This window comes from Sceloporus occidentalis, unplaced genomic scaffold, assembly GCF_023333645.1.
Source record: "Sceloporus occidentalis isolate IW3139 unplaced genomic scaffold, rSceOcc1.0.p SCAF_12, whole genome shotgun sequence".
NCBI lineage: Eukaryota > Metazoa > Chordata > Lepidosauria > Squamata > Phrynosomatidae > Sceloporus > Sceloporus occidentalis.
In genome coordinates, this window is record NW_028316992.1 from 22450 (window position 1) to 49828 (window position 27379).

General features: G+C 42.2%; 1 protein-coding gene across 1 annotated transcript; it reads left to right on the top strand.

Moving 5' to 3' along the window:
- Positions 1–26528, top strand: SLC66A3 (solute carrier family 66 member 3). Its single transcript, XM_089477899.1, has 7 exons — positions 1–183; positions 15808–15890; positions 15971–16040; positions 17315–17372; positions 20693–20813; positions 22855–22896; positions 24980–26528. The coding sequence occupies exons 1-7, from the start codon at positions 38–40 to the stop codon at positions 25069–25071; spliced, it is 612 nt and encodes a 203-aa protein (XP_089334025.1). The 5' UTR covers positions 1–37; the 3' UTR covers positions 25072–26528.
- Positions 26529–27379: the final 851 nt, after the last annotated feature.

The window sequence follows — 27379 nt, forward strand, 5'->3', positions numbered from 1 at the left end:
GGTTTCTCTTTCGCCCTCTTTCTCCTGCGCTGCTGCCATGGCGGAGGGTCTGTTGCTGGCGGTGGCCAACTGGAGCACCCTCTCGGCCTGCCTGGTGCTGAAGGTCCCGCAAGGCCTGGCCCTGCTGGCCGCCCGCTCCGCCCGGGGCTTCAGCCTGGAGGGGCTGCTCCTGGAGCTGGCAGGGTGAGAAGCAGGAGGAGGAGGAGGAGGACGGGGCTAGGCTGGATGGGGATCCTCTTCTTGGGGGCGGTGGCTTGCCTTCGAGGAGGCCTCGCTCTCAGGGGGCTTCCAAGGAGGCCTTGGCCATGGCTGAGAGAGTGTGGCTTATGATTATTGTTCAAGGGTCACCCACCCAGTGGGCTTCCTCTCTTCAGATTAAGAATTATGTACTCTCTCTCTGTGTGTGTGTCTGTGTCTATATATATATATATCACATATAACATTATATATATATATATATATATATATAGACACAGACACACACATATAAAACTATATAATAACAATTGCAATAATAATAATTTTATTTAGATTTCCCGCTGCTCCCTTTGGACCGAAGCAGGATTACAGCAAGTAAAAACATCATAAAATACATATATAATTTAGAATACATCTATCATATATATATATATATATATATATATATATACATACACACACACACATATATATATATATACACATAGTGTGCATGCATGTGTATATATACTATAATACATATATCATCATTATCTATAATTATTAATATATATTAGTTATTAATATTATGCATTTGTATATATATATATATATATATATGTTATACATACATATATCATAATCTGTAATGTATATATATATAATGTATATTAATTATTAATATATATATGTGTGTGTGTATATGCATATATATATATATAATGAATATATTACACATCCATATTATAAATACAGTATGTGTGTATGTATATCATAATCTATAATAATATATATAATAATAATTAATACATATTAATTAATAATATATATAATGGTTTTATACATCCATATATATATATATATATATATATATAATAATCTATAATAATATATATAATGGATATATTACACATCCATATATACCTATAATATATATTATTTATATATATAAATTATTAATATTATATATATAATACATCCACATATAAATAGTTATATATTATGCATATATATATATATATATATATATATAATGTATATATTATACATCCATATATACTATGTTTATATATTATTAATTATTATTATTATTAATGTTTGTTATTAATATATTATATATTATATGTTTGTTGCTATCCACCCTTGAGTCAATTTCAACCCATGGGGACCCTGTGGATGAGACATCTCCAAGGCTCCCTATGCTCCAACTTCTCTGCTCAGGTCCTGCAAATTGATACCCATGCCCTCCTTAATAGAGTCCATCCATCTAGCATGCGGCCTTCCTCTCTTTCTGCTTCCCTCCTCCTTTCCTAGCATTACTGCTTTTACCTGTGAGGCATGCCTCCTCATGATGCGGTGTGTGTGTGTGTGTGTGTGTGTGTGTGTGAATAATAATAATAATAATAATAATAATAATTGTTTATTTGTATAGTGCCACCAGTTTACATGGCACTTTACAGATAACAATGGATTCAAAATATTAAACCCTGCCAGAGGCATACAATTCTAAGGAATAATAAAATATAAAACTATGCAGTAATTATAAATAAATTATGCAGGTAAAGGACATTGCTATACAAGCAACTGAGACATGTAATGAAATATAAAATTATAAAAACAATATTAAAATAATGTTCCAAATGCTTTAGAAAACAAGAAAGAGGCAGTCTGCAGATGTTTCGGGAGGCAATTCCAGGAGTATGGTCCAGCAAATGAAAAGGGACGAGCAGGAATCGAACCCTGGTCCCCAGAGTCGCAGTCCAATGCTCAAACCAATACTTCAGACTGGCTCTCTCATTTCTGACTTATGGCTAGCCTACCATGGGGTTTTCTTGGCAGGTTTCTTCAGAGGAGGTTTTACCATGGCCTTTCCCTCAGGCTGAGAGAGTGTGACTTGTCCAAGGTCACCCAGTGGGTTTCCATGGCTGAGCTGGGAATCAAAACCTTGATCTCCAGAGTCACAGGTCTAAAACACACTGCAGTAATAATCCAGTTTGAGACTGCTTTAACTGCCCTGGCGTAGTGCTAGGGAATCCTAGGAATTGTAGTTTATTGTGGCACCAGAGCTCTCTGACAGAGAAGGCTAAATGTCTCCCAAAGCTACAATTCCCAGAATTCTGTAGCATTGAGCCAAGGATGTTAAAGTGGTCTCAAACTGAATTATTTCTGCAGTGTGTTTTGGACCACAGTCCAACACGCAAACCATCTTACAGGAGTCCTTTGCCATTTTGCTGTCAGGTGCCTTTAGGTCGTTTTTGACTTAGGGAGACCCTCAGGAATTTTCTTGGCAACATGTTTTCAGAGGAGGCCTTGCCATGGGCTTCCCTTGAGGAAGCTGAGAGAGTGTGACTTGCCCAAGGGTCACCCAGTTGGTGACCAGTTCTTCTCACCTCACCTGATAGATGGGCTGTCAACTGGTGGGATTGCCAAAAGAAAAATTGGAGAGGGCATTGGTAGTATTCAGAGCTATAGCCTTAGGTTTGCCATAAGTCTGAAATGTCTTGAAGGCACACAAACACAAAACCTTTTACTTTTAATGGCTGTAGAAGAGGGATTTTCAGTAGGTACTGTATTGCTTGTCATATAACCAGGCTGCTGAAATTGCCAGCTGTTAAAAATACAGGAGCCCTCCCCGGCTTTCACACTGGCAGCAGGATAACTTAACATGACATGCACAGGTTCCTGCCCAGCTACACCCAGAATTATTCAGCTTCAGCAAGATGGTGGCATCTTATGTGCCAAGGCTGGAAATCATGCAGCGCTGAAGTTGTTGAACTGCAAGTCTTAGCAGCCGTTGCAACTGATTAGGAAGGATGGGAGTTGTAGTCCAGCAACCTCTGGAAGACTGCACAATTCTCATTTCTACTATGTGGCATTCGGACCATGCTGAATGCTTCATGTTTTCCAGGGTGGGGTCCTGGCATTTGAAAAGGAAGAGAAGGGTGGAGTGTTGGCACTTACTTTCAAAAGTGAGGCATGTGTTTCAAGGCTTTGGTTTGGCCAGGGCTTGGTTCCAAGCCCACTTCAAATTCTACTTAACATTTAAAAAAAATAGTGTCTTTGAGCACATGCAGACTGCATTTCCTTCTCGCAGACTTACTAAAGATACCCTCTTTATATTAAAGATAACAGATTGAGTTTTCAGGGCAGGCACCATAGCAACTGATTGTTTGTGTGCTATTTTTTTTCCAAAGGAATGCACCAGTTGCCAAATTAGGTGTATGGTCTTAAAGCTACTTGGCATAGCATATTGGTCTATTAATTTACTTGATTTATAGACTTCCCCTCTTCAGAAATAGCCCAGGACATAGTAAGCCTCAATGCGGTGATTCATAACCCTTGTAATGTGGGTCATGATACCACGCAAAAGTAATAAACGGCTGAAGGCCTGGGTCAAGAGCAAAAGAGGATGAATAGTAAAATTTAACTTCAGTTCATTTACAGTATTTATTTATGGTGTTTAAGGCAGCTAAGAGTCATAAAACATAAATTAAAAATAAAAGCTTGATTAAAACGTAATACGAGTACAAGTGAACTAAAAATGTTGTGCTTCAGGGCAGTTATGCTGAATGTTGCTTGAAACTAAGGGTGACATGTTGCTAGGCAAACAGTAGATATTCCAGTAGGGTTGCCAAAGGACAACTGGGAAAGACTCCTCAACCCTTAATTGTTGTGTAGAAGGGGGGATTTAAGCAAGTTTTGTTTGTTTGTTATCTTGTTGTCTGTCAAGCATCACCTGCTCAAATTCTCTCTTCCGTACAACCGTTAAAGTTACCAGTGTGATATAGTGGTTTGAGTGCTGGACTGTGACTCTGGAGACCAGGGTTTGAATCCCTACTCAGCCATGGAAACCCACTTGGGCAAGACATGCTCTCTCAGAAGAAGGCAAAGGCATCCACACCCCAACAAATCTTGCTAAGAAAACACCATAAATCGAAAATGATTTCAAGGCACATAACAACAAAGCTCTCTCCGGTTTTCAATCTGGCAACCCTATGTGCAGTGTTAATCATTGCTGAATTGCATCTTGCTCAGTATGAGGACTCCTCTGTAGCTGAAGTTATATATACCTCTGTTCAGCCATATTAGTTTTGAGAAAAGAGGCTGCTGCTTTATATACAGTCAGGCCTCCATATCCATGGATTCTTTATGCACGGATTCAACCATCCATGGCTTGAAAATATTTTTAAAAAATATATAAATTCCAAAAAGCAAACCTTGATTTTGCCATTTTATATAGAGCACAAGTTTTTTCTATGTCATTGCATTTAATGGGGCTTAAGCATCCACCAGTTTTGGTATCCACAGAGATTCAGGAACCCAAACCCCAGTGGATAACTGTATGTGCAACAACTGATTTCAGGAGGCTTGACAAACAACAGTTCCTGGGATGGGGGAGAGATAGTTCTTAGTTGCAGGGTTTTTTAGATTGTTTACCATGTGACTGTCCTGCAGATAGGGAAGCTGGGAAATTTTGTGTGGTTTCCTGTTTTTTCTTGGTACTCTGGCAAGACCTACATCTTTCTTATATCCAATTCAGGAAGGAACAGTTTACTGATAGTTCCTTGGTACGTGTGACTTGGCCATGGTGATACATGCCTTAGTTACTTCCAGATTGGATTATTTCAACTCGTGCAAAGAGCCGCAGCCAGATTGCTAATGTGTGCTGGTTACAGGGAACACACAATGCCCTTACTTAGGGTTGCCATAATGGAGGACCTCGAAACCGGGACAAATGTAGGACAAGGTTTGAAAATGTAGGACTTTTTTTTTTTTTATTTCCTGGCTAGGAAATTAAAAAAAAAAGTCCTAGATTTTTAAACCTTGTCCTCCTCCTCCTCCTCCCGGCCTGGGAGGGAGCCTAGGCCGGCTCCCAGGCCGAGCAGGGCGAGGGGAAGCCTGGCATCGCGGCGATCGCCACGGTGCCAGGCTTCCTCCTCCTCCTCCCGGCCTGGGAGGGAGCCTAGGCCGGCTCCCAGGCCGAGCAGGGCGAGGGGAAGCCTGGCATCGCGGCGATCGCCACGGTGCCAGGCTTCCTCCTCCTCCTCCCGGCCTGGGAGGGAGCCTAGGCCGGCTCCCAGGCCGAGCAGGGCGAGGGGAAGCCTGGCATCGCGGCGATCGCCACGGTGCCAGGCTTCCTCCTCCTCCTCCCGGCCTGGGAGGGAGCCTAGGCCGGCTCCCAGGCCGAGCAGGGCGAGGGGAAGCCTGGCATCGCGGCGATCGCCGCGGTGCCAGGCTTCCTCCTCCTCCTCCCGGCCTGGGAGGGAGCCTAGGCCGGCTCCCAGGCCGAGAAGGGCGAGGGGAAGCCTGGCATCGCGGCTATCGCCGCGGTGCCAGGCTTCCTCCTCCTCCTCTCGGCCTGGGAGGGAGCCTAGGCCGGCTCCCAGGCCGAGAAGGGCGGGGGGAAGCCTGGCATCGCGGCGATCGCCGCGGTGCCAGGCTTCCTCCTCCTCCTCCCGGCCTGAGAGGAAGCCTAGGCCGGCTCCCAGGCCGAGAAGGGCGGGGGGAAGCCTGGCATCGCGGCGATCGCCGCGGTGCCAGGCTTCCTCCTCCTCCTCTCGGCCTGGGAGGGAGCCTAGGCCGGCTCCCAGGCCGGGAAAGAGGCGGAGGCTGCTCCTCATCGCGGCGATCGCCGCGGTGGGAAGCGGCCTGCTCCTCCTCCCTGGCCTCGTGGAGGCTTTGAGGACCCCGCGGCCGGAGCTCCGACCGCGGAGCTGCCTCCAAGGCCTCGCTGGGGCCCGGGAGGGAGCGTCTCCGCGGCTGGAGCTCCAACCGCGGAGAGCCTTCCCAGGCCTCAGCAAGGCCTTGGAGCCGCCGCGGGGCCTGAGGTGGCCGCGGTGGGTGGGGCCGTCCCGGTTTGGGCGCCAAACCGGGCCGGGACCGGGACAGGACCGCCCAAACCGGGATTGTCCCGCCCCCCGGCGGGATATGGCAACCCTACCCTTACTACAATGGCTGCGCTGGCTGCTTCTCTGTTTCCAGGCTAGTTTTGACCTATAGTGTCCTATACGGCTAAGGCACAGGTAATTTAAGGGACCTTATTATCCCATATGAGCCTGCTAGAACTTTTAAGATCTGCAGGGGAGGCACTTCTCTCTGAGCATAAAGAAAACAAAAATAATGGCCATAGAGGACCAAAAGATGTTCAACACAATGAGGGAATCAAAATAATAAAAGAGTTACTATACCTTGGAGGAAACATTGGTCAGAATGAAGACTGCAGTCAAGAAATCAGAAGAACACTAGGAATGAGAAGGGCAGCTGTGAAAGAACTACCGTAGATAAGATCACAAAGAGTAAAGATACACAACTGAGCACTAAAGTTGAATCATCCAAGCCATTGTGTTCCGCATCACCATGTATGGATGCAAGAGCTGGACAGTGAAGAAAGGAGATAGAATGAAAATCAATTCGTTGGAGATGTGTTGCTGGAGAACAGTGCTGAGGATCCCCTGGACAGCCAAAAAGATGAACAGATGGGTCCTTGAACAGATCAAGCTTGAAATCTCCCTGGAAGCCAAGATGATGGAGATGATAGTGCTTTAGCCACATTATGAGAAAGCTTATAATTCATTAGAAAAGACAATAATGTTAGGGAAGGTGGAGGGAAGTAAAAAGAGAGGAAGCTAGTTGGATAGACTCAAGGAAGTCACAAGTATGAATTTAGAGAACCTAAGCAGAGCACTGGAGGACAGGGAGCCCTTAGCTATGTTCCATCCCCAAAGTCACCATGAGTCAGAGTCCGCTTCAGGACAGTTAACAACAAAAAACTTATTAATGTATTTTTTTTTAAAAAAAATTAGTTTTAATTCTGTTTTTATTTAATACTATTTTAATCTTAATTTTGTATATTTTCCCTGCATGGTTTTATTGTATAGTGGGCCCTTCCCTTACGTGGGGGATCGTTCCGGACCCCGACCCCCCTCGCGTAAGGGAAAATCCGCGTATGCTCACGCTCCATAGGAAACAATGGGGCGTGTGCATGCAGTAGCGCACCTGGCTTCCATGTAAGCAGGAAGCTGCAGTATAGTGCACCCGCGTATGGTGCGGGCACACTGTACTTTCTGTCTATTTTTTGTAAGCCACTTTGAGTCCCAGTCTGGCAGAAAGATGGGATATAAATAGTGATAGATAGATAATCAAGATACTGTGACCTCAGGGGTGTACAGACCAGCATCTTTGGCCAGCTTGGGGCAGAGTGGGGCTGTGGTGTCCGCACATGCTCCGACTCAACCCGCAGGCAGGCATGACACCATATGCTGCACCACACAACAAGTGAAATCACATCACTCCTCTGGCGCTGGGTCCAGATGATGTAGTGCCAAAGGAGTGCAGAAAAGCCACGGCACCAGCGACTATGATGCCCGTTCTGAAGCACAGAAAGGAGCCGCTCAATCTGGCACTGCAGGCAGGGACATCTGTACAACCTCTTAGGTTTCTCCTCACAAGTGGCTAAATATTGAGGTTACATTTCACACATTCTGGTCCTATTTGCATGTCACATTAAGCCTGGGGGAGGGGGGCGCTTGACCAATAATTCACAGACCACTAAACAAACCAGAGTTAGTTTTTCCCATTTGGGGTATGTTTTTCTCCCATCTCTAACTGGTTTCTTTTTAAAGACAGTTGTTGTATGCCTTCATTTCATTTCCAATTTATGGTGACACTAAGGCTACCCTATCACAGGATTTTATTGACAATATTTGTTCATTGAGTTTGCATTTGCCTTCCTCTGAAGCTGAGAATGTGTGACATGCCCAAAGTCATCTAGTGGGTTTCCATGGCCAAATGGGATTTTGAACCCTGGTCTCCAGTTGTAGTCCAGCTCTGAAACCACTACAGCAGGCTGGCTCCCTTTGAAAGCAGACCATTGGGAAAACAAGTAGTGGTTCTCACATTGCATATTTATAACAACCCATGGTTTAAACCAAATGTAAACAATGACTTTAATTGTGATTTGTGGCTGACAACAGTTAATTTGCTGGGAAGAGTTTGATCTCAATAAGCCAGAATGGAAAAAAAACCCCTATTAATTGGTCTATATATGTATTTTAAAATATATTTTGTACCAAATACGTTTTAGTGTACTTAAAAACAAAGTACACTAAAAACCTATTTGATGCGAAAGGTTTTTTTAGTTAAGTTAAGCCACCTTTGATCCTGTGTTAGAAGAAAGGTGAACTATAAATAAATATAAATAAACTCAGCCTGTCTCCCTTTCCCTTCCCACAGCTTGTAGGTAGACTATCCCACATTGCATTGCCATCCCTGTCCCCAGTCCTTGTGTGACCTTCCTGCCTCTGACATCTACAAGATGAATGAGGCAAAGCCCTCACTCTCTGGCTTTTAATGGGAACTGAAGCCCAGTGGTGACCAGAGTTCCAATTTGTATGGACAGCTTTTTGTGCCAGGCTTTTTACCTTGGTGGAACACCTGAAATAATTTTCGGATCTCAGGAAATCCATAAAATTATTATATCTACAGCTAAAAAAAGATGTTTGCTTTTTCCCAATCACAATCTCTTGCGGAACTCCCTAGCGACTGCCCTAGGGCTCCAGGAAATGCTGGTTGAGCAGTCCTGGCCTAGGCTTTCCTGCATGTCTCTGCATATACATAGATGTGAATGGTAGGGAGGTTCTGGGAAACGGTAGGCAAGACCAGCAGTGCAGGCATGTTTCTCTGTAATCAAAACACATATTGCATGAAACAGGATGATGTTGCAGCAGTCCAAGCTTCCACAACAGATGCTTCAGAAATGATTAATCTTCTACAAAGTTTAATGCCTTCAACAGAAACATTATTTATTTGTTGATGTTAACCATGAGCACTAAAATGGAAAGAAATTCTTCTGATGGAACAGCTGTGCTCAAGAACAATCAGTCAGCCTTCTTCAGCTTCACTTCCAGTGTTTCCTTAATTGCAGTTAATAGTAATAGCATTTACGTTTCTATACCGCTTATGAATAAACTCAGCACACTCTAAGCGGTTTACACTCTGTAAGCCAATTGCCCTCAACAAACTGGGTACTCATTTTACTGACCTATGAAAGGATGAAAGGCTGAGTCAACCTTGGAGCCCTGGGATTGAACTCGCAACCTTGTGGCTGCAGTAGTGACGTTTAACCACTGCACCACAAGGGCTCCTTTAATTTTTAAAATTAAAGGTAAAATTTCATTGTACAGAAGGTGGAAGAAGCAACAAGGGGATCAGCTATTTTAATTCTAATCCTAACCAACATTGATGATTTGGTGAATGGGGTGGTAATAGTAGGATCCTTAGTTGGGAGTGACCACGTTGTCCTGGAGTTTGTTATACAGTGGAAAGGAGAGGCCAAGCATAGTTAGACATGCATTCTAGACTTTAGGAGAGCTGATTTCAGTAAACTTGACCGGACGAACCCAAAGGGTGCTCAACAATGGCACCTTTTCATCCTGGAGAGAAGTGACCAGTGGGGTCCCACAGGGCTCTGTCCTGGGCCCAGTACTGTTCAACATCTTTATCAATGACTTGGAGGAAAAAATTGGGGGAATACTTATCAAATTTGCAGATGACACCAAATTAGGAGGAATAGCTAATACTCCAGAGGACAGGATCAAAATTCAAAATGACCTGAATAGACTAGAAAGCTGGGCCACAGCTAACAGAATGAACTTCAACAGGGAGAAATGTAAGGTACTGCACTTAGGGCGAAAAAATGAAATGCACAGATATAGGATGGGGGACACCTGGCTTAAGGAGACAACATGTGAAAGGGATCTAGGAGTCCAAGTAGACCACAAGTTGAACATGAGTCAACAGTGCGATGCGGCAGCTATCAAGGCCAATGCGATTTTAAGCTGCATCAATAGAAGTATAGTGTCTAGATCAAGGGAAGTAATAGTGCCACTATATTCTGCTCTGGTCAGGCCCCACCTGGAATACTGTGTCCAGTTCTGGGCGCCACAATTCAAAAAGGACATTGAGAAACTGGAGCATATCCAAAGGAGGGCGACTAAAATGGTGAAAGGTCTGGAAACCATGTCCTATGAGGAAAGACTCAGGGAGCTGGGGATGTTTAGCCTGGAGAAGAGAAGGTTAAGAGGTGATATGATAGCCCTGTTTAAATATTTAAAGGGATGTCATATTGAGGAGGGAGCCAGCTTGTTTTCTGCTGCTCCAGAGACTAGGACCCGGAGCAATGGATGCAAGCTGCAGGAAAAGAGATTCTACCTCAATATTAGGAAGAAGTTCCTGACAGTAAGGGCTGTTCGACAGTGGAACAGACTGCTTCCTCGGAGTGTAGTGGAGTCTCCCTCCTTGGAGGTCTTCAAACGGAGGCTGGATGGCCATCTGTTGGGGATGCTTTGATTTGGATTTCCTGCATGGCAGGGGGTTGGACTGGATGGCCCTCGCAGTCTCTTCCAACTCTATGATTCTATGATTCTATGGATGTGAGTTTCTTACAAGAGAAATACTGTAAGCACAGTTTTAAACATTTCCAATGAGGACGAAAAATGGATGGTATTTAAAGAATCTAGGAAGGATGTCTAAAAAACCTTCAGCTGAGCTAAGACTTAAAAGGGACATGTATAAGAAATGGAAAAGCCGGGGAATCACCAAAGAGTAATTCAAACAACTAGCCAGCTTGTGTAGGGAGAAAGTCAGAAAAGATAAAGCGGAGAACAAGGTCATGTTTGCTAAAGAGGTTAAAAACAATAAAAAGGCCTTTTGTCTTTTTTTGTTTTGTTTTGTTTTGTTATGTCCATAACAAACGGAAGAACATGGAAATGGTAGGGCTGCAGGATAAAGAAGACAATAAAATGCTGACAGAACAGAGAAAAGGCAGAATATACTACAGTCAACACATTCTTTGCCTCAGTCTTCTCCCAAAAAGAAAACAGTTCCCAACCTGGGGAAGGTGGAGCAGAGGATGCAATAGAGGAAAATGCAGCACAGAATAGGTAAAAAGGTAGTCCTGGAATACCTTGCTATACTAAATTAAATTAAAATCTCCAGGACCAGATGAACTTCAAATATATTTTAAAAACCTGCAGAGATAATTTCTGAACCACTAACAATAATCTTGAGAATTCCTGGAGAACAAGAGATGTCCCAGCAGACTGGAGGAGGACAAATGTTGTCCTCGTTTTTTTGAAAAGAGAAAAAAGAAGACCCAAATAATTACAGTCCAGTTAGTCTGACATCAATACCAGGAAAGATTCCAGGTGGGTAGAACATTAAACAGATAGTTTAATGCTGTGATCGCTAAAAGTCAACCTGGGTTTCTGAAAAACAAGTCATGCCAGACTAATCTCTTTTTTTGATAGAATTACAAAATTGGTAGATTAAAGGAATGCTGCAAATGTAGCTTATCCTGATTTCAGTAAGGCCTTTGACAAGGTCCCACATAATATTATTGCAAAAAAACTAATAAAATTTGGGCTAGACAATGCTACTATCAGTTGGATCTGTAGTTGGTTGACTGGTCAACCAAAGGGTGCTCAGCAATGGCTCCTCTTTATCTTGGAGAGAAGTGACCAGTGGGGTGCCACAGAGTTCTGTCCTAAGCCCAGTGCTATTCAACATCTTTATCAATGACTTGGATGGAAGAATAGAGGACATGCTTATCAAATTCACAGGTGACACCAAATTAAGAGTAATAGTTAATACTCCAGAGGAGAGGATCAAAATTCAAAATAACCTTAATAGATTAGAAAGCTGGGCCAAAACTAACAAAATGAATTTCAACAGGGAGAAATGCATAGATATAGAATGGGGGCACCAGGCTTAAGACTACATGTGAAAGGGATCTAGAAGTCCTAGTAGACCCCAAGTTGAACATGAGTCAACAGTGTGATGTGGCAGCTAAAAAAGCCAGTGCAATTCTAGGCTGCATCAATAGAAGTAGAGTGTTTGGATCAAGGGGAGTAATAGTACCTTTCTATTCTGCTTCGGTCAGGCCTTACCTGGTTTAATACTGTGTCCAGTTCTGGGCATCGCAATTCAAAAAGGATGTTGAGAAGGTGAAGCATGTCTAAAGGAGGGCAACTAAAATGGTGAAGGGTCTGGAAACCATGCTTTATGAGGAGAGACTTAGAGAGCAGGGTAGGTTTAGCCTGGAGAAGAGAAGGTTATGGGGTAATATGATAGTCCTGTTTAAGTATATGGTGTCATATTGAGGCTGGAGCAAGCTTGTTTTCTGCAGCTCCAGAGACTAGGACTTGGAGCAATGGGTGCAAACTACAGGAAAAAAGATTTCACCTAAACATTAGGAAGAACCTCCTGACAGTACTATGTATTCAACAGTGGAACACACTCCCTCTATGAAAAATAAACCCTTTTCCTGACTGCTTCAGTTCTTGTTCAGCCAGCCTTGTTCCTCTGTTTACTTAACAATTCTAGAGTAGATATTGTTTTGCACTTATATACAAAGCATTTAATGTGGAATATACAAAGCATTTAATGTGGAGTCGTCAGTCAGGTCTGTGACTTTGCCCATCTTCTAATTCTTTGAGAAATGGTCTGGATTATAGGGTGAGATTAGGGATGCCATAACCTGACGGCCCCCGGGAAAAACCCGCTTTTGGGGGCCCCCTCCCGGTCCCGGTCCGGTTTGGCCCCCAGCCTGGAACTGCACGGCGCCAACCCACCTTCCCCCGCCTCCCTGCGCGGCCGCGCCACCCACCTCCTCCTCCGTTTCTCTTTCCCTCCTTGCCTTCCCAAACCGAAGGCAGCGCTGCCTTGGGTCTGAGATGGCAAGGAGGGAAGGAGAAGTTGACATGGGCCGTTTCTCCTTCCCTCCCCGCCTTCCCAAACCGAAGGCAGTGCTGCCTTTGGCCTGGGAGGGCGAACGGGGGCACACCCGTGGCACGCGTGCCATAGGTTCGCCATCACGGGTCTAGGAATAATGCCCAAATGTCCTCGATTTTGATCATGCCTAAGAAATATGCATTTATAGTAACATTTTTTAAAAACATCAATTTTTTCACATGTCCTCCATTTTTAAAAAATATGCCCTCCATTTGAAAAGTTTGTCCTACATTTGTCCTACATTTGTCCCGGTTAGGAGGTCCAGACTTATGGCAACCCTAGGTGAGATCAGATTGTGAACATGGGGCAGTGGATTAACTCCTTTGATGGCAACACCTTTCTATCTGTCCCATCGTAAATCTGCTTCAGATCTCTTGAGAGCAGATTTGTGGAGTGTGGTTTGAGTAGGGAAATTCAGGAATCTTATGATGTGAATGGAAGTCCTCCAGTGTGCCATTGGATGGAATCTGTAGTGAGACATTTTGTTCAGCACGGAACTAGAATTCACAGAAATGCACAGAACTAGATTTTACTCTTAGATGCATCGATAGCAGCCATAATTAATAAATTTCATATTTGGACATTTTTAAAACATAACCCACAGCAACAGTAATAGAAAAAAGATTCCTGGCTATGAGACAAGGGTCAGTACAGTTGATTTGTCATTTTCACATCCCTTGCAAACCTTTACTATCTCCTTTTTTAGTTTTGTATTTATTGCGGTATATAATGTTCTTTTGTGGAGTGAGGGAAAAATGGCTTCCTTAGGGAGTGTCTATTCGTAGAAGAGTTGGAAATGATGATAACTTTAAGAAACATAGATTTAAGGCTTTTCTGTACCCACATCTGGGAATATGCCCCCTTGTGATAAGAAACAGGACTCATTTCTGTGTAAACATACATATGATTGTACCATAAATGATGAAGCTCTTCATAAAATATGAAATTGACACTATATGACAGAATTGGGGTAAAGCACAACAGTAGCTTGATTTACATGTCACCATGAACGATATTTGTGAAACATTTTGTGTTAGTAACAGTGAGGGAACATGGTGATACAAACTGAGGCAGGTTACAGACCGCCAAAAAATACGTATGGAATACGTATTAGGGTTAGGAAGGGGCGGTGCTTCCACACACCCCTAACCCTAGTACGTATTCCATACGTACAACATGGCGGCGCCCCTTCAACATGGGGGCCGCCATGTTTACGTATCGGACGCATAGCGTCCAGACGTGTCACGGCGCCTATGTCACGAATGCGCCAGCGGTGCCTCGCGATGTCACAGAGGCGCCGCAAGAAGGAGCTCCATTTTGGAGCTCCTTTTTTGCTCCGCGCGGGAGCCGCGTGGTGTGGCTGCTGCAGCTCCCGCACGGAACAAACGGCGGTCTATAACCCGCCTGAGTTTCCCTTAATCCAAAATCTGAAATACTCCAGAAACTAACCGATTTTCGTGGCTGGCTGAGATAGTGACATCTTTGCTTTCTCATGGGCCAGTGTACACAAACTTTGTTTCATGCACAAAATTATTAAAAGTGCTATGTATAAAATTACTTTCAGGCTATGTGTATAAGGTGTGTACAAAACATAAATGAATTTCATGTTTAGACTTGGGTCTCATCTCCAAGCTATCTCATTATGTATAGGCAAATATTCCAAGTTCCCGAAAATTGCGAAATCTCTGGTCCCAAGTATTTCAGATAAGGGAGAATCAACCTGCACTCTCTGCCAAGTTGCTCCTACTGCAAGTGGGAACAGCTGAACAAACCACAGACATTTTGTCAGTTATTTTATTTATTGTGATATCCAAACCTGACTTTTGGGTTTTCCACCTCCCAATAGGCTTGAGGAAATATATCAAGAACAAACCACAGTCTTGTTTCTCTGAGGAGACAAGTCAGATTGTTGGGTTTGGCTATAATGATAAACTATTTAAAGATGGAAAGTCTGTGGTTTGCTTAGCTGCCTATCATGTTCACATTTCTCAAGAATGGCAGTTTAGAGTGATATCCAAACACGTCCAATACTTCCATTCTTAAACTAGCTTAGTTGATGTCCTTAAACCAGGGATGAGGAACCGCTGGCCCTTTAGTTGTTGCACAACAACTCACATAATCCTTGGGAATTAAATTTACTGGCTGGACCTGATGAGAGTTGAAATCCAGCAACATCTGAGGGGCTACAAGTTTCTCACCTTTACCAAAAGCAAAATTGCTAGACATTGTGAGGTGTATTATAGGGGAAATGATTTGACACTGGCAACTAGAATTGTCACCTTCTTACAGGATGTGGTCTTGTGCTTTTTATAGCAGCTTGCATTTCAACAAGTTAGTTGAAGCTTCTCCTGACCGGAGGTTATTAAGGGCACAGAAAACAGGTCCTTAAAACGCTGGCAAATCCTACTAGTAATTTTTTCAAGTTTTTGGTTGTTGTTTTTTAAAAGATGGCATATAACCTTAAACAACACTTTCTGGACAATTTCATTAGCTCAGAGTGAACTATGCTAAACATTAGCACATGTACCAAAGGCAATGTGAAGGTACATTGGGTAAAAGCAGCATGGTAACTAAACACCTTCCTGAAAAGTTCATGTAAATAAGCGATGCTGACCAAAGGTTGTTCACCTGTGAAAAATTTATAGACTGTGCTGGTTTTTTGTGGTAATTCCTTTTTTTGGTGCTAATTTATTTACACAGCATGAGGCAATGGGCATTTTTATGTAGTTTATCAGACCAGAATAGTTATGTCGCACTTGGCACTCGAATCTCGGAATAGAGTTCATGTTTCTCATTTAAGTGTGCTTAAGACAGTGGCTGAAGTTACATATTTCCTTTCAGCTTCCTTGTATGCTTGCGGTACATGAGCTACTACAATTATCCTCTGCCAACATACATAGAATATCCCATCATCATTGTGCAAGGTAATACATTGCATCCCCTTTCATTATTTCCTTGCCCTTTTTGTTTCTGTCACGTAATTATTTTTATTTGTTTGTTTCAGATGTCATTCTTTTGCTTTTTGTTCTGCATTACACGGGCAAACTGAAGCATGCTTTGCCTTACACAGCCATGTATCCTTCAAATATCAATGTCTACATTTCCATTTTTTTACAGCTGTTCCGTATTGTGCTTTCTATCTTCTGGAGTTAAGTGACATTTTCCACTGGTGCACTTTTCTAATTGGATTTTGCAACTTTTCTGGATTGTGTCCCAATGCTTCCTAGTGGATTAAGATGTACTCACAACTGACGAGGTTAAAGGCAGGCAGATGAACTCTGTCTGAATAAGGTCCAAAACACATTACAGAAAAAATCCAGTTTGATACTGCTTTAACTGCCCTGGCTCAATGCTAGGGACATCTAGGAACTGTAGTTTTGTGAGATATTTAGTCTTCTCTGTCAGAGACCTCTGGTGCCACTACAATTCCCAGAATTCCCTAGCACTGAGCCAGGGTAGTTAAAGTGGTCTCAAACTGGATTATTCTGTAATGTGTTTTGGACCTAAGGGTCCAGAGCAGATGAATGGGAAGAAGCGGCTTGAGTCCTCTCTTGGCTGCAAGTGGGTCAGGACTGGCCAACCGCACAGCCCACTCCCAAAGTGGACCATGACTGCAGGAACCAACTGTCTGATCTTGGAAGCTAAGCAGGATCAATCCTGGTTAGTACTTGAATGGGAGACTGCCAACAAATACCAGGTGCTGTAGGCTGTATTTCAGAGGAAGGAAGCAGCAAAACCTCTGAGGATTCCTTGCCTAAGAAAATCCTGTAAAATTCATGGGGTTACTATAAATTGACAGGTAACACATAAAGCAGTAGGACCTAGAGATTTCTAGGGAGAACACTCTAATAGGCATTTGTAGCTCCTCCAGTGCAATTCTATGGCCAATATATGGCAGATGTTGACGACAGAGTTGCACTGGAGGACCTAGAGATTCCTAGAGAGGTGTTCTCTTGAGTAAAAACATAGTGTTTTTGTTATTTGCAGTTTTCCCACATTCGTGGGGGTCCTGTGCCCCTAACCCCAGTGAATGTGGAGGGCCAAGTGTATATTGCTGCCTGCTGAAGATTTCTAAAGTCATTTAGACAAGCTTTTGATCTGATTATCTAAATCTTTGTATTGCTTCCTTGCATTCCTTAAAATGTGTTTGGTTCGTAGGGATTTGATTGACTGCTTTTTTTGTTCTTATATTTTAATAATTTCTTTAATCGTTCATAGCAGCCTGATTTTAGACTGAGAAAGGTGGGATATAAATAAGATTCAGGTATAAAAACCAGATAAAGTCATCAAATTGCTAACTGTCCATCTAATGGCCAACATGGTTGTACAACTTAACCCACATGAATAGATTTGTGTCAGGATGGTACATAATAGCTCTACAGAAATGGATATTGGATCTGACTATGGTAAGTAATTGAAACAGTCTGCCCTTGTGCATAATTGTCATTTCGTAATTCAGTTTTTGGAGAGAAGCTCCCATCCAGTGTTACGGGAAATGTACGGATACCAAGAGCCCACTGTACAACCGTCCTGGTTTGGTGTAAAAGACCAGGACAGGCTATTAACCTGGCATAGGGATATGATCCCTTTCTTAGCAAAGTCTGGTGATTTGGTAAGATAGACAGTGCCTATGGTATCTTTTAGCTATCATTCTGTTTTTAAAAATTTCTTGCCTTTTGTGTTTTGTTTTAATTCTGTTTTGGTTTTAATTCTGTATTTTTGTATTGTATTGAACAAGAAAAGGTGGGGTGTGCATTTAATTAATAAGTAAATATTGTAAAATTTTATTTATTTATTTATTTATGCATGCTAAATTAACTGTTCTCCTTAAGGTTGCAGTGTAGTAATGCCTAAAAACCCAGTGAATTGTGTTAACAGTGCAGCCTTAGGAAGTGTGAAATAAAACCAGACAAATGTGTGCCCCCTCCAAATGTTATTGGACAACAACTCCCATCAGCTGTAGCTGGCATTGCCTATGTTAAGGTATGCTGGGAGTTGCAGTCCTAAGAACATCTGGAGACCTATGTGTTTCTCATCCCATGGTAAAAATGATATATATGTGCCTGCTTAGTGAAGGTATTGAATTGCCTTTTAGTCACAGTTGAGTAACCCTAATCAGATCTGGGATTAGTGGGCAGGACTTTGGTAGAAACATAGAATCATAGAGTTGGAAGAGACCACAAGGGCCATGCAGTCCCTTCTGCCATGCAGGAACTCTCAATCAAAGCATCCCCAACAGATGGCCATCCAGCCTCTGCTTAAAGACCTCGAAGGAAGGAGACTCCACTACACTTCGAGGAAAGAGTGTGTTCCACTGTCGAACAACCCTTACTGTCAGGAAGTCCCTCCTAATGTTGAGGTGGAATCTCTTTTCCTGGAGCTTGCATCCATTGTTCCGGGAGGAAAATCAGAGTAGCATCTGGCTATCTCTCTGTAGCCAGACATCTGCTGAGGTCCATTGGGGTCCTTCAGAGGTTTCAGTGAATGGTGTAATCATTTTGCATCTGGCTAAGGGGCATAACCTTTCCAAATGGCTGCCCTCCACTGGGTCCCTTCAGCCACGGAGTGGAGTCTGCAGCAGCTGTATGGTAAGTTGCAGGATTGGGTCACTGCAGAAGGAGAAATCAAATACTGAATTCCACAATTACCCAAACATGGCACAAGTAGGCATAAGATGGACATGCATGCATAAGTCACACTCTCTCAGCCTCAAAGAATGGCAATGGCAACTCCCCCTCCCCGAAGACAGTTGCCAAAAACCCCTATGATAGTATTGCCAGAAGTGAAAAATGAATTGGAGGCAACAACAACAAACAACAAATGCCACTAACAGGTTGTCAGCGATTGTTGGTGGTTATAAAGTAGTGTAATACAGGCTATCAGGGCAATATATAGGTCCCCTCAGTAACTACTCTTTCACCACTGGCTGACTGTGGTCAGAAGTCATATCCATGTGTATATCCTAGTATGGATAGGAGAAAATTATTGTGTATGTGTATGTGGTGGGAAGGGGAAAGTCTGCTTTTCTGTGGCACAGGCAGTGTTCTGGTTGGATTGATCTCATGGACCCCAGTGACCCAACAGATTTTTGTGCATACATATTACTCCTGACGTCACATGTTAAGTTCTTCCTTTTAGAGCAAGAGGGATGAAGGAAGCTCCATCTCCCTATGATAAGCAAATGTTGGTCAGTCCATATGTTTTATTGCCTATCTTGCATACCTGAGTCATAGGTGACGTTTCAGTACCAGTTGGCTTGCATCAAAATTTCCAGGTTTGACAAGCAACTGCATCTATATTGATATTACATATACACTTCATTTGACTTGCATAGTTTGGACAAGACAGACCCCTCTTCTGGTACTTTCTGTCTGAATTCAAAGATATAGAGAATTCAAAGTTGTAGAGAGATCTTGTAGCACCTTTGAGACTATCTGAAGTGCTACTTGCAAGGGTGCTGAAATGTTCTCGGCCTTACACGCTTCCCAAAATCTGAGTGTAGTTTTGCTACTGTAGCTTGAAAGAATGTTTCTTTGTATTGTAAATTTCCAGTTTGTAGGATTGTTGCTCTAATTTCTGATCTTTTCTAGGTCATTGATAGAACCATATCAACAAAAAGTATGGAATTTTCAAATGCTGAACTCTGGGCCATCACAAAGTTCTTGTAGAAGAGAACTCCAAAGGAAATCCATGAGTGTGTGATGCAAACACTGAGTGACAAGTGCCTGTCATATTCAGTCGTGAAGAAGTGATGTGCCAATGTTCAGCATGGAGATTTGGAGACTGGAGATGCAGCAAGGCCTGGGATTCCTAAAACAGTGTCAGCTCCAGAAATTGTTGAGTGTGTTCATGCCTGGATTTGGGCAGATCAGCAAATCTCAACTGAAACAGTTGCTGAAACACTAGAGATATCACAGGAATGCATTGGGTATATCATTCATGAGCAGTTGATTATGCAGAAGCTGTCAGCCAAGCAGATGCCAAAATCTCTGAGTGCTGATGAGAAATGAAATTGAGCAGATAACTCCAAGTTGATTTTGTAGCATTTTGAGCAAACTAGTGATTTATTTATTGGAAGTCTCATCACGAGTGAAAGACCACACTTTCATTGCAGTGGCTGCAATTGGGTTCTCTGTGGCCAAAAAATTCAAGACCCAGAGGTCAGCAGGCAACAGTTTTTTGGAGGGATAAAGAAGGTATTTTGATGATTGACTATCTTCAGAAGGGCTAAGCAGTTAATGCAGAATACTACTCTAACTTACTGTGGTGATTAAAGGAGGCACTGAAGGAAAAACAGGAAAGCTGTGGAGAGATGTCAGTTGCATCAATCTTTGTGGTAAATATATGGAATAGCATGTACTGTAACTTTCATTTTTGTAGGTTATTCCCTCCTTGGTCAGGCCAAGAACATTTTAGCACCCCCTCGTAAAAATATGTTTGCCTTCTTGAATAAACTCATCCTGTCCTGTTCTGAGTCATAGCGGTTGCCCATTACGTCTAGGGCCACCTATCCTCAGTGACAGCAGCTCTTCAGGTCTCAAGCAAACACTTATCTTAGCCCCTGGTACTGAAAACCCTTTTCATTGGAAATGCCAGGAATCCAGCTTGGTATCTTGCATCTGATGTGCAAAGTATGTGTTCTCCCTTTCTCCATGCATTCATGTATATTCATATTTGTCTGTTCTTTGCTTTGACAACTGCACTATTTTCTCTTGCTTCTCTACAGAACCTGAGCACTCTGATCAGTGCAGCAAGTAAACTGATGCAGCTTCGTTGCCTTTGGCAGACCAAAGATTCTGGACAAGTGAGTGCTGCGACTTTGGGTTTAGCCATCTACACCTGTACAAGTAAGCAACCTCTCAATTGCCTTCTTTCTCTTATACACCCATCTTCAGCACAAAGAAAAAAGTTAACTTGATAACCTGATCTCCCCACATTTATCAGACTACAAAACAGAATTGTACCTGATATGGACAAAATAGTATTTTGCTCTGCAGTATTCAAAACTTAACTTTTATGAAACAGCTGCTTTTGGGTGCTTCTTGTTGCATGGCCTGTAAGACCCTGCTCATTAAAAGGAGCATCCCCTTTTGAAATCAAACAGTTTGGGACCATATAGCTATACAAGCTGCTTGTCATGAAATCATAGTTCAGATAACTATCCTAACCCACCATCAGCACAGCAGCAGCAACAATAGTAGTAGCAGCTGTTGTTGTTGAGATGTTATCCATGTACATGGTATGTTATGTGTAACGGTATAAGTCTCTGTCCCAAGGAACTTACTGCCTAAATTAGATACTGTACACGAAAGAAACAGAAATAGGAGGTGGGAAGTGAAGCCATGGGTAATCAATAGAATAATATGTGATTGTTTCAGTTACATGTAGTTTGTCTTAATTTAATTATGGGATATTGACTGGGAAGATGACCCAAAAGCTTCCCCAAAACAGGTGAACCTAGAAGAGAAACCTAAAGGAAATCAAAGAGGAGGATGCATGGGAGTCATTCTGGGGACAGTTCAGGAATAAGGGGAAGCAAAAGATGTACATTGAAAATCTTAAAACATTTTCTCCTCAAGCTATGCAGTTTAAAAAAATAACAGACACCACTGACAGGGTGACGGTCTAATAAACTGTTCCAATAGGCAAAAGAGCTGAAAAGAAGAGGAAAGCAGACATATAAAAGTAACCATTCCCAAAGGTACAGGTGTGTAGTTTGAGCTTCTCAGCACAGCATACAAACAGGTGATACCTGAGAGATGCCAGTTCCAAAATGCTTTCAGAAAGAGCAAAAGGATTTAGAATCCTTTTAGATCCATTCCATCACTGTTTCTTTTCAGTGTATTTTCGGTTGTAGCTATTCTGATCTTGGGCCAATTTCGTTCAGACCCAGTCCAGACCTCAAAATTAAAATTGAGATTTCATTGACTTGTAATGGAAGACAAAAAAACCTGCAACTATTCCCCCCCCGCCTTCCCCATGCAAAACAGTTTTTCATGGAAACATGATTCCCTTAAGGGAGGAGAACAACCCTGGCAAATTGCAGACAACTGTAGGTTTTGTGCCAAATCACTTGGAAGTTTGGTTTGAAAAAGTAGTTTTTAAAACCTTTATATGGCCCAGGGCTCAGTTACATTGTATTCAGTCTGTTTTTGTCCAGATACAGACCCACTAATACTGTGGCACCTTTGTGATACCCTTAAAGTAGTGGTTCTCAAATGGTGGCGTGGGACCTGTGGGGGGACACGAGAGTTGCTCAAGGGGGGCATGAGACTTGGAGTCCCTGGTCCCTCCTCCTCCTTCCCCCCCCCCAACCTTTTCTGTCTTGGAAGGGAAGAGAAAGCAAGGAGGGTGCTTGGAGCCTCTGCCTGAGGGAGGAGGAGAAGGGGATGTATTTCTTTATAAGAAGTTAACATATGAATATACATGAATGTGTGACTGAAAATATGCACACTAAACAAAATATTTTTATTCATATACTACGTCAAGTGTGTGGGGATGTGATATAAAGGGGGCCACAAGGGTAAACAATTTGAGAACCACTGCCCTAAAGCATTCCCAGGAATTGGAGCTGAGGACTTCCATCAAAGAGCCAGTTAAAAAGAATAGTAGTTAAATATTGGGTTAAATCCTGGATGGAAAGGGATTGTAGTGGGCACTGAAAAGACCTACAGCAGCTGTTGTTGGACAGAGCATCGGGCAGCTAAATCTGTTAAGGCAGGTGCTTCTCAAGGATACCAAACAGGTAGGGCAGCAAGTGGGTGAATAGTTTAAGGAGGGGGCAGACTCGGGAAATTTCAAGTATCAGAGGGTTCAGCCAGAATATGTGCTTGATCGCTTTTCATCTGATTCTTTAAAGTATGCTAATCCAGTCTCTCTCAATTGCAGCAAGAATATTTACAACTTTAATGACAACAAATGATGCCACAGGTAAAACTGTTATTACCCAGAGATTTTGTGTCCACGCATGTATGTGTATGCATTTGAAATAAGAACTTGAAATTCTTACAAAGTTGGCTGAATACTCCAGTACTTTTTTGTGAATGCCAGTGCTGTACATTTTATGCTGCCATATAATTAAAGAAAAAACAACAGGACATGGGGTGGGGAATGCAAAGCCCATTAGCTGCATGTGGCCTCAGAACCCCAGTTTTGCAGCCTCCAAACTCCCCTTAGTGATCTCTCTGCCCCAAGTTTGCTAATTTTGGTACAATTTGTCACCCCTAAAATGGTTAAAATGATCAAGAATCATATGTAATATCCTAGTGCAGAAGTTTGGGTCACCCTTTCAAAATTCCCAGAACTCCAAAGCAAAGCAAAACAGAGGAAAGCAACCAGAAAAAATTGCACTTGAAAACAATGCATTGTCACTTCCAGCACACCTTAATGTGCCATTGAGATGGAGATGGGTGTCATGGGGTTAGAAACTGGCTCTTGCTTCACCCTTGTAGAAGGGGAAAGACAGTGATTAGACAGATCTTATGGTAGTATAAAAGACATGTGTTTTTTTCTTTAAAGATCTCTTCATTATCTGTTATAGGAAGGAAACTTAAATAGAAGATGGGGGAAATGTACTGTAATCCCCCTTCAGCCATTTAAGCCTACACACAATGAGGAGAAAGCAGGGATGTGGTCCCTGGCCCAGCCCTCTCCCAGTCCGACTGCTCTCCATTCTTTGGAGGATGAAGGCCTACAGTGGTTGTAGGATTTGAATTGCATGGGGAAGTTTTCATTTTTACAGCAAGTCCTCATTGCACACCTTTGCCCTTCTCTGGCATTGCTAGCCGATCAGTAGCTGTGTCCCCATTGCTCCCTCACTCAGTGCTAACAGTGTGAAGATTTGAAAGCCCAAATGGCGCTAGTGTTCCTCCAGTCAGCTTTTCTCATCAGCTCCCTATGTCCTCCCTGTTCAGACAAGCAACGCCATGTTTCCCAGAATTGATATAACACTTTAGTTCAGTGTAGACAGTGATAGCAGTTTGGAAAGCAAGGGTGTGTATGTGTGTGAGAGAGAGATTTTGCAACAGAGTACTGTAGGCTGTAATTTTAAAAATAAAATACTGGTGTGAGAGTTCTTCAGCTGTTCTGGATAAATCTTTTGACACTGGTGTGGGAAACAGTATAGCTGTTTTAGGAATTTGACATCAGATATGAATAATAAACAATTAAGTGATCTGAGCAGTCATTTTATGGTTGCTAATGAATACTGACTAGCAAGCTGAATGGGAATGCATATTCCAATCCACACCCTTAAGATGGGTTTTGCAGTTGTATGTTCAGTGTCCAGGAATGTTAATCACAATATCCTCATTTCACCCTCAAACTAATGTCTATTACCTTATTGTCAATCCTGTGTCAAACCTGCTTCTCTGTGTGGAATTTGTCTTGCTTCACAGGCAAAGGATTTATCAGGTACATTGTTGTTGTTGTTTGCCTTCAAGTTATTTCCAACTTATGATGACCCTAAGGCGACCCTATCATGGGGTTTTCTTGACAAGATTTGTTCAGAGGAGGTTTGTCCTTACCTTGCCTTAAGGCTTAAGAGCGTGTGACATGCCCAAGGCCACCCAGTGGTTTTCATGGCTGAGCTGGGAATCAAACTCTAGTCTCCATAGTCATAGTCCAGCACTCAAACCACTGCGCCACACTGGCTCTCTCAGGTACATTATGCTATAAGCTTATAGTATAAACTTGTATATGTCTAAGCACAGAGAGACAGTATAGCCTAATGGTTAAACCTCTGGGAGACCAGGGTTTGAATCCCCATGCAGTCCTGGAAACTCTTTGGGTGACCTTGACCAAACCACGCTCTCACTGGCTCAGAGGAAAGCGATGGCAAATGTCCTCTGAATAAATATTGCCAATAAAACCCTGATAGGGTCACCACAAGGCAGAGTTGATTTGAAGGCACATAGGAACAAATCTCTTAAGCATACATTTAAGTTTGAACAGACTGTAGACAATAAAACTGAACAGGAAAACTATTTTAACAAAACACCTTCTCTCTCCCAAGTTCTTGTCCGTTTTATAGTCGTGTTGGCTCTGAACATTTGGATCCTTGCAACTGTAGTGTACTACAGGAAAGGAGCTAAGAAGGTTGACTAAGATCAGAGATTCTTCAGCCTCTTTTAACTAGTGAGGACCAAAAGAAAGACTGGAACCAATCCATTTAGGACCAAAGTCTCATCATGCCAAATGTATACCAACATTCCATGCGATGGGAAGCTTCTGATATTTTTGGAATAAAGATGTCAGTATAAATTTATTAGCACAGTTCCAAAGTTTGTTGAGATGCATACCCTGGTGAACATTGTAAGAAACGTTGATGAATGGATAGTATTTTAGGACTGTACTACTTAAGAGTATGTTTATGTTTACAACTCTACTGAAATATGTCTGAGCATCCTTTCTAGAACACCACTTCTCAATGTTTCCATCAGATAACTTGCTGAAGCTGTCAGCATATTTCTCAAGACGGTCATATTCATAGCTGTTACTGTTTACCGTGAAAACAGTGTGGTCTTAAAACGATGATGAGGCTACAGCATCTTTAATAAGTATTTTGGATGATTTTCCCATTCCATCCCATCTGGGAAATCTATGCCACAGTTATAAATTAACTCATAACAATCTGATACTGTATATAAAAAGTAAACTCCTGGACTTACGTGATGTTACATGGGGAGTGAAATGCAAGTATCCATCTAAGAAGTCATGATTACAGTATTATACTTGATTGATAAAAGAAATTGCCCCTCTGAGAGGAAAGTTAGTTGTGTTCAAGTCCTACTTGCTACAAAAAAAGGCTTAAACTATGTTTACCTTTCTCTGGATTGGCCTATTAATCTGTTTTAGATGCATTTTTCCAATGCCAGCTGGTTCTTTACATCTTTTTTTGTTAGTGCCTGTAAAAGAGACAAAATGAATGCAGAACAAAGGCTCTTTCAGAACAGCTTCAGCTGTGAGAATGTTTCTTTTGAAACATGAATGTAAAAGCATAGGTTGTCTTCTTACAGTAAGGGTGGTATGAAAATCCCTGTACCTTAAACATAAGACCCGTTATGAATTTCTTCATGTCTGTCACTGTAAAATGTGTGTAGATTGTGTACTGTGAATGCTGATCACACTGGCTTTGCCAGAGGGCCACTTCTTCAGTCAAAATGGCACTACGTATAGCACAACAAAAAATCTATGTAGCTATTAAGTTGGATGGATGGATGCAAATTGAAGAAAATCACCAAGGTGTCAGCAATTTGAGGAAGACAACATAGGAGGCACAGTTCTTAAAAAGTTTAACTTTTTAAAGACTGCAACAGTAGTTCTGGTGTGTAACTGGCATTTAATGTTGAAAAATTTCTCAGAAATGAAGAATGGTAGTGTTTCCAACTATATGAATAAACCAGCAACTGTTTCTTACTCCACAGCGGCAACAAAGGGACAAAAATGTTTCTCAGCTGACTCTGTACAATCCATTTACAACATTTCTGAGCAAACTATGAAACTTGGTATGGATGAAACACCTCACTGTGCAAATAAAATGTTTTGTTTTTTTTTTTAAATTATATGCCATGTGTTAAATGGTTTTGATTCTATAGGCCACAGTGTTACTTTCATGGTGTAGCAGTTGTGACTTTTCTACAAGGTTTTTTTTTATTAGATTGACAACAGATAGGTATCCCTGCCAAGACTGGCTGGTGCATTTGGGTGATTTTTCATACTTGATGAAAACCAGTGTCATGTAGGGATTATATTTGTATTAGAGCACCAAATTCAAAGATTGAAATTTACTTCAGTTCTAGTTGAGCAAGCTATACTTCTCCAGCCTAATTTATCTCATGGGATTGATGGGACAATTAACTTGGAAATTCATTTTTATATCTTCTATTCTAAACTCTTAAGAGGGTTAGGGAACTGGTGCCTCCCCCCATCCCCAAATAATAATAACAACTTTATTACAGCCATTTGGCCATCCCCAAATGTGTTTTGGATAACCCCCAAACTTCTGGGCCACTGAGCATGCATACTACCTTAATCCAATATCTGAAGATCATTAGGTTGTCTACTCCAGCTTTAGAAAAGTTGAGATGAAAATGACAAAATAGTTAATACACAGCAGCAGATGAATGTCATCACTTGTCATTTAAAGGCACGAGGGTTTCAAATAGTTCTCTTGATGATAGTATTCCTTATAATATGAAATACAATACTCAGTTTAGATTCAGCTATGCCCTTGAGAATGTGCTGGCTTTAGAGCCATATTTGTAGCAGACACCCTTGGGCATGTGCGTGAGGCTATTTTGGCCTCCCTGTGCTGTTCTGAGCCTTTTTTTTTCCAATATAGGGTAACATCTGGATCACTTTCTGTAGAAAAAAAGGCCTATCATAAGTAGAGCAGAGCTTCTCAGCCAGAGTT

Excerpts from the sequence above, each read along its gene's own strand:
- SLC66A3 (XM_089477899.1), top strand. The coding sequence starts at position 38 with ATGGCGGAGGGTCTGTTGCTGGCGGTGGCCAACTGGAGCACCCTCTCG. Across the intron at positions 17,373-20,692 it reads GGATATTGGATCTGACTATG|AACCTGAGCACTCTGATCAG; the intron begins GTAAGTAATTGA and ends GCTTCTCTACAG. Across the intron at positions 22,897-24,979 it reads GACAACAAATGATGCCACAG|TTCTTGTCCGTTTTATAGTC; the intron begins GTAAAACTGTTA and ends CTCTCTCCCAAG.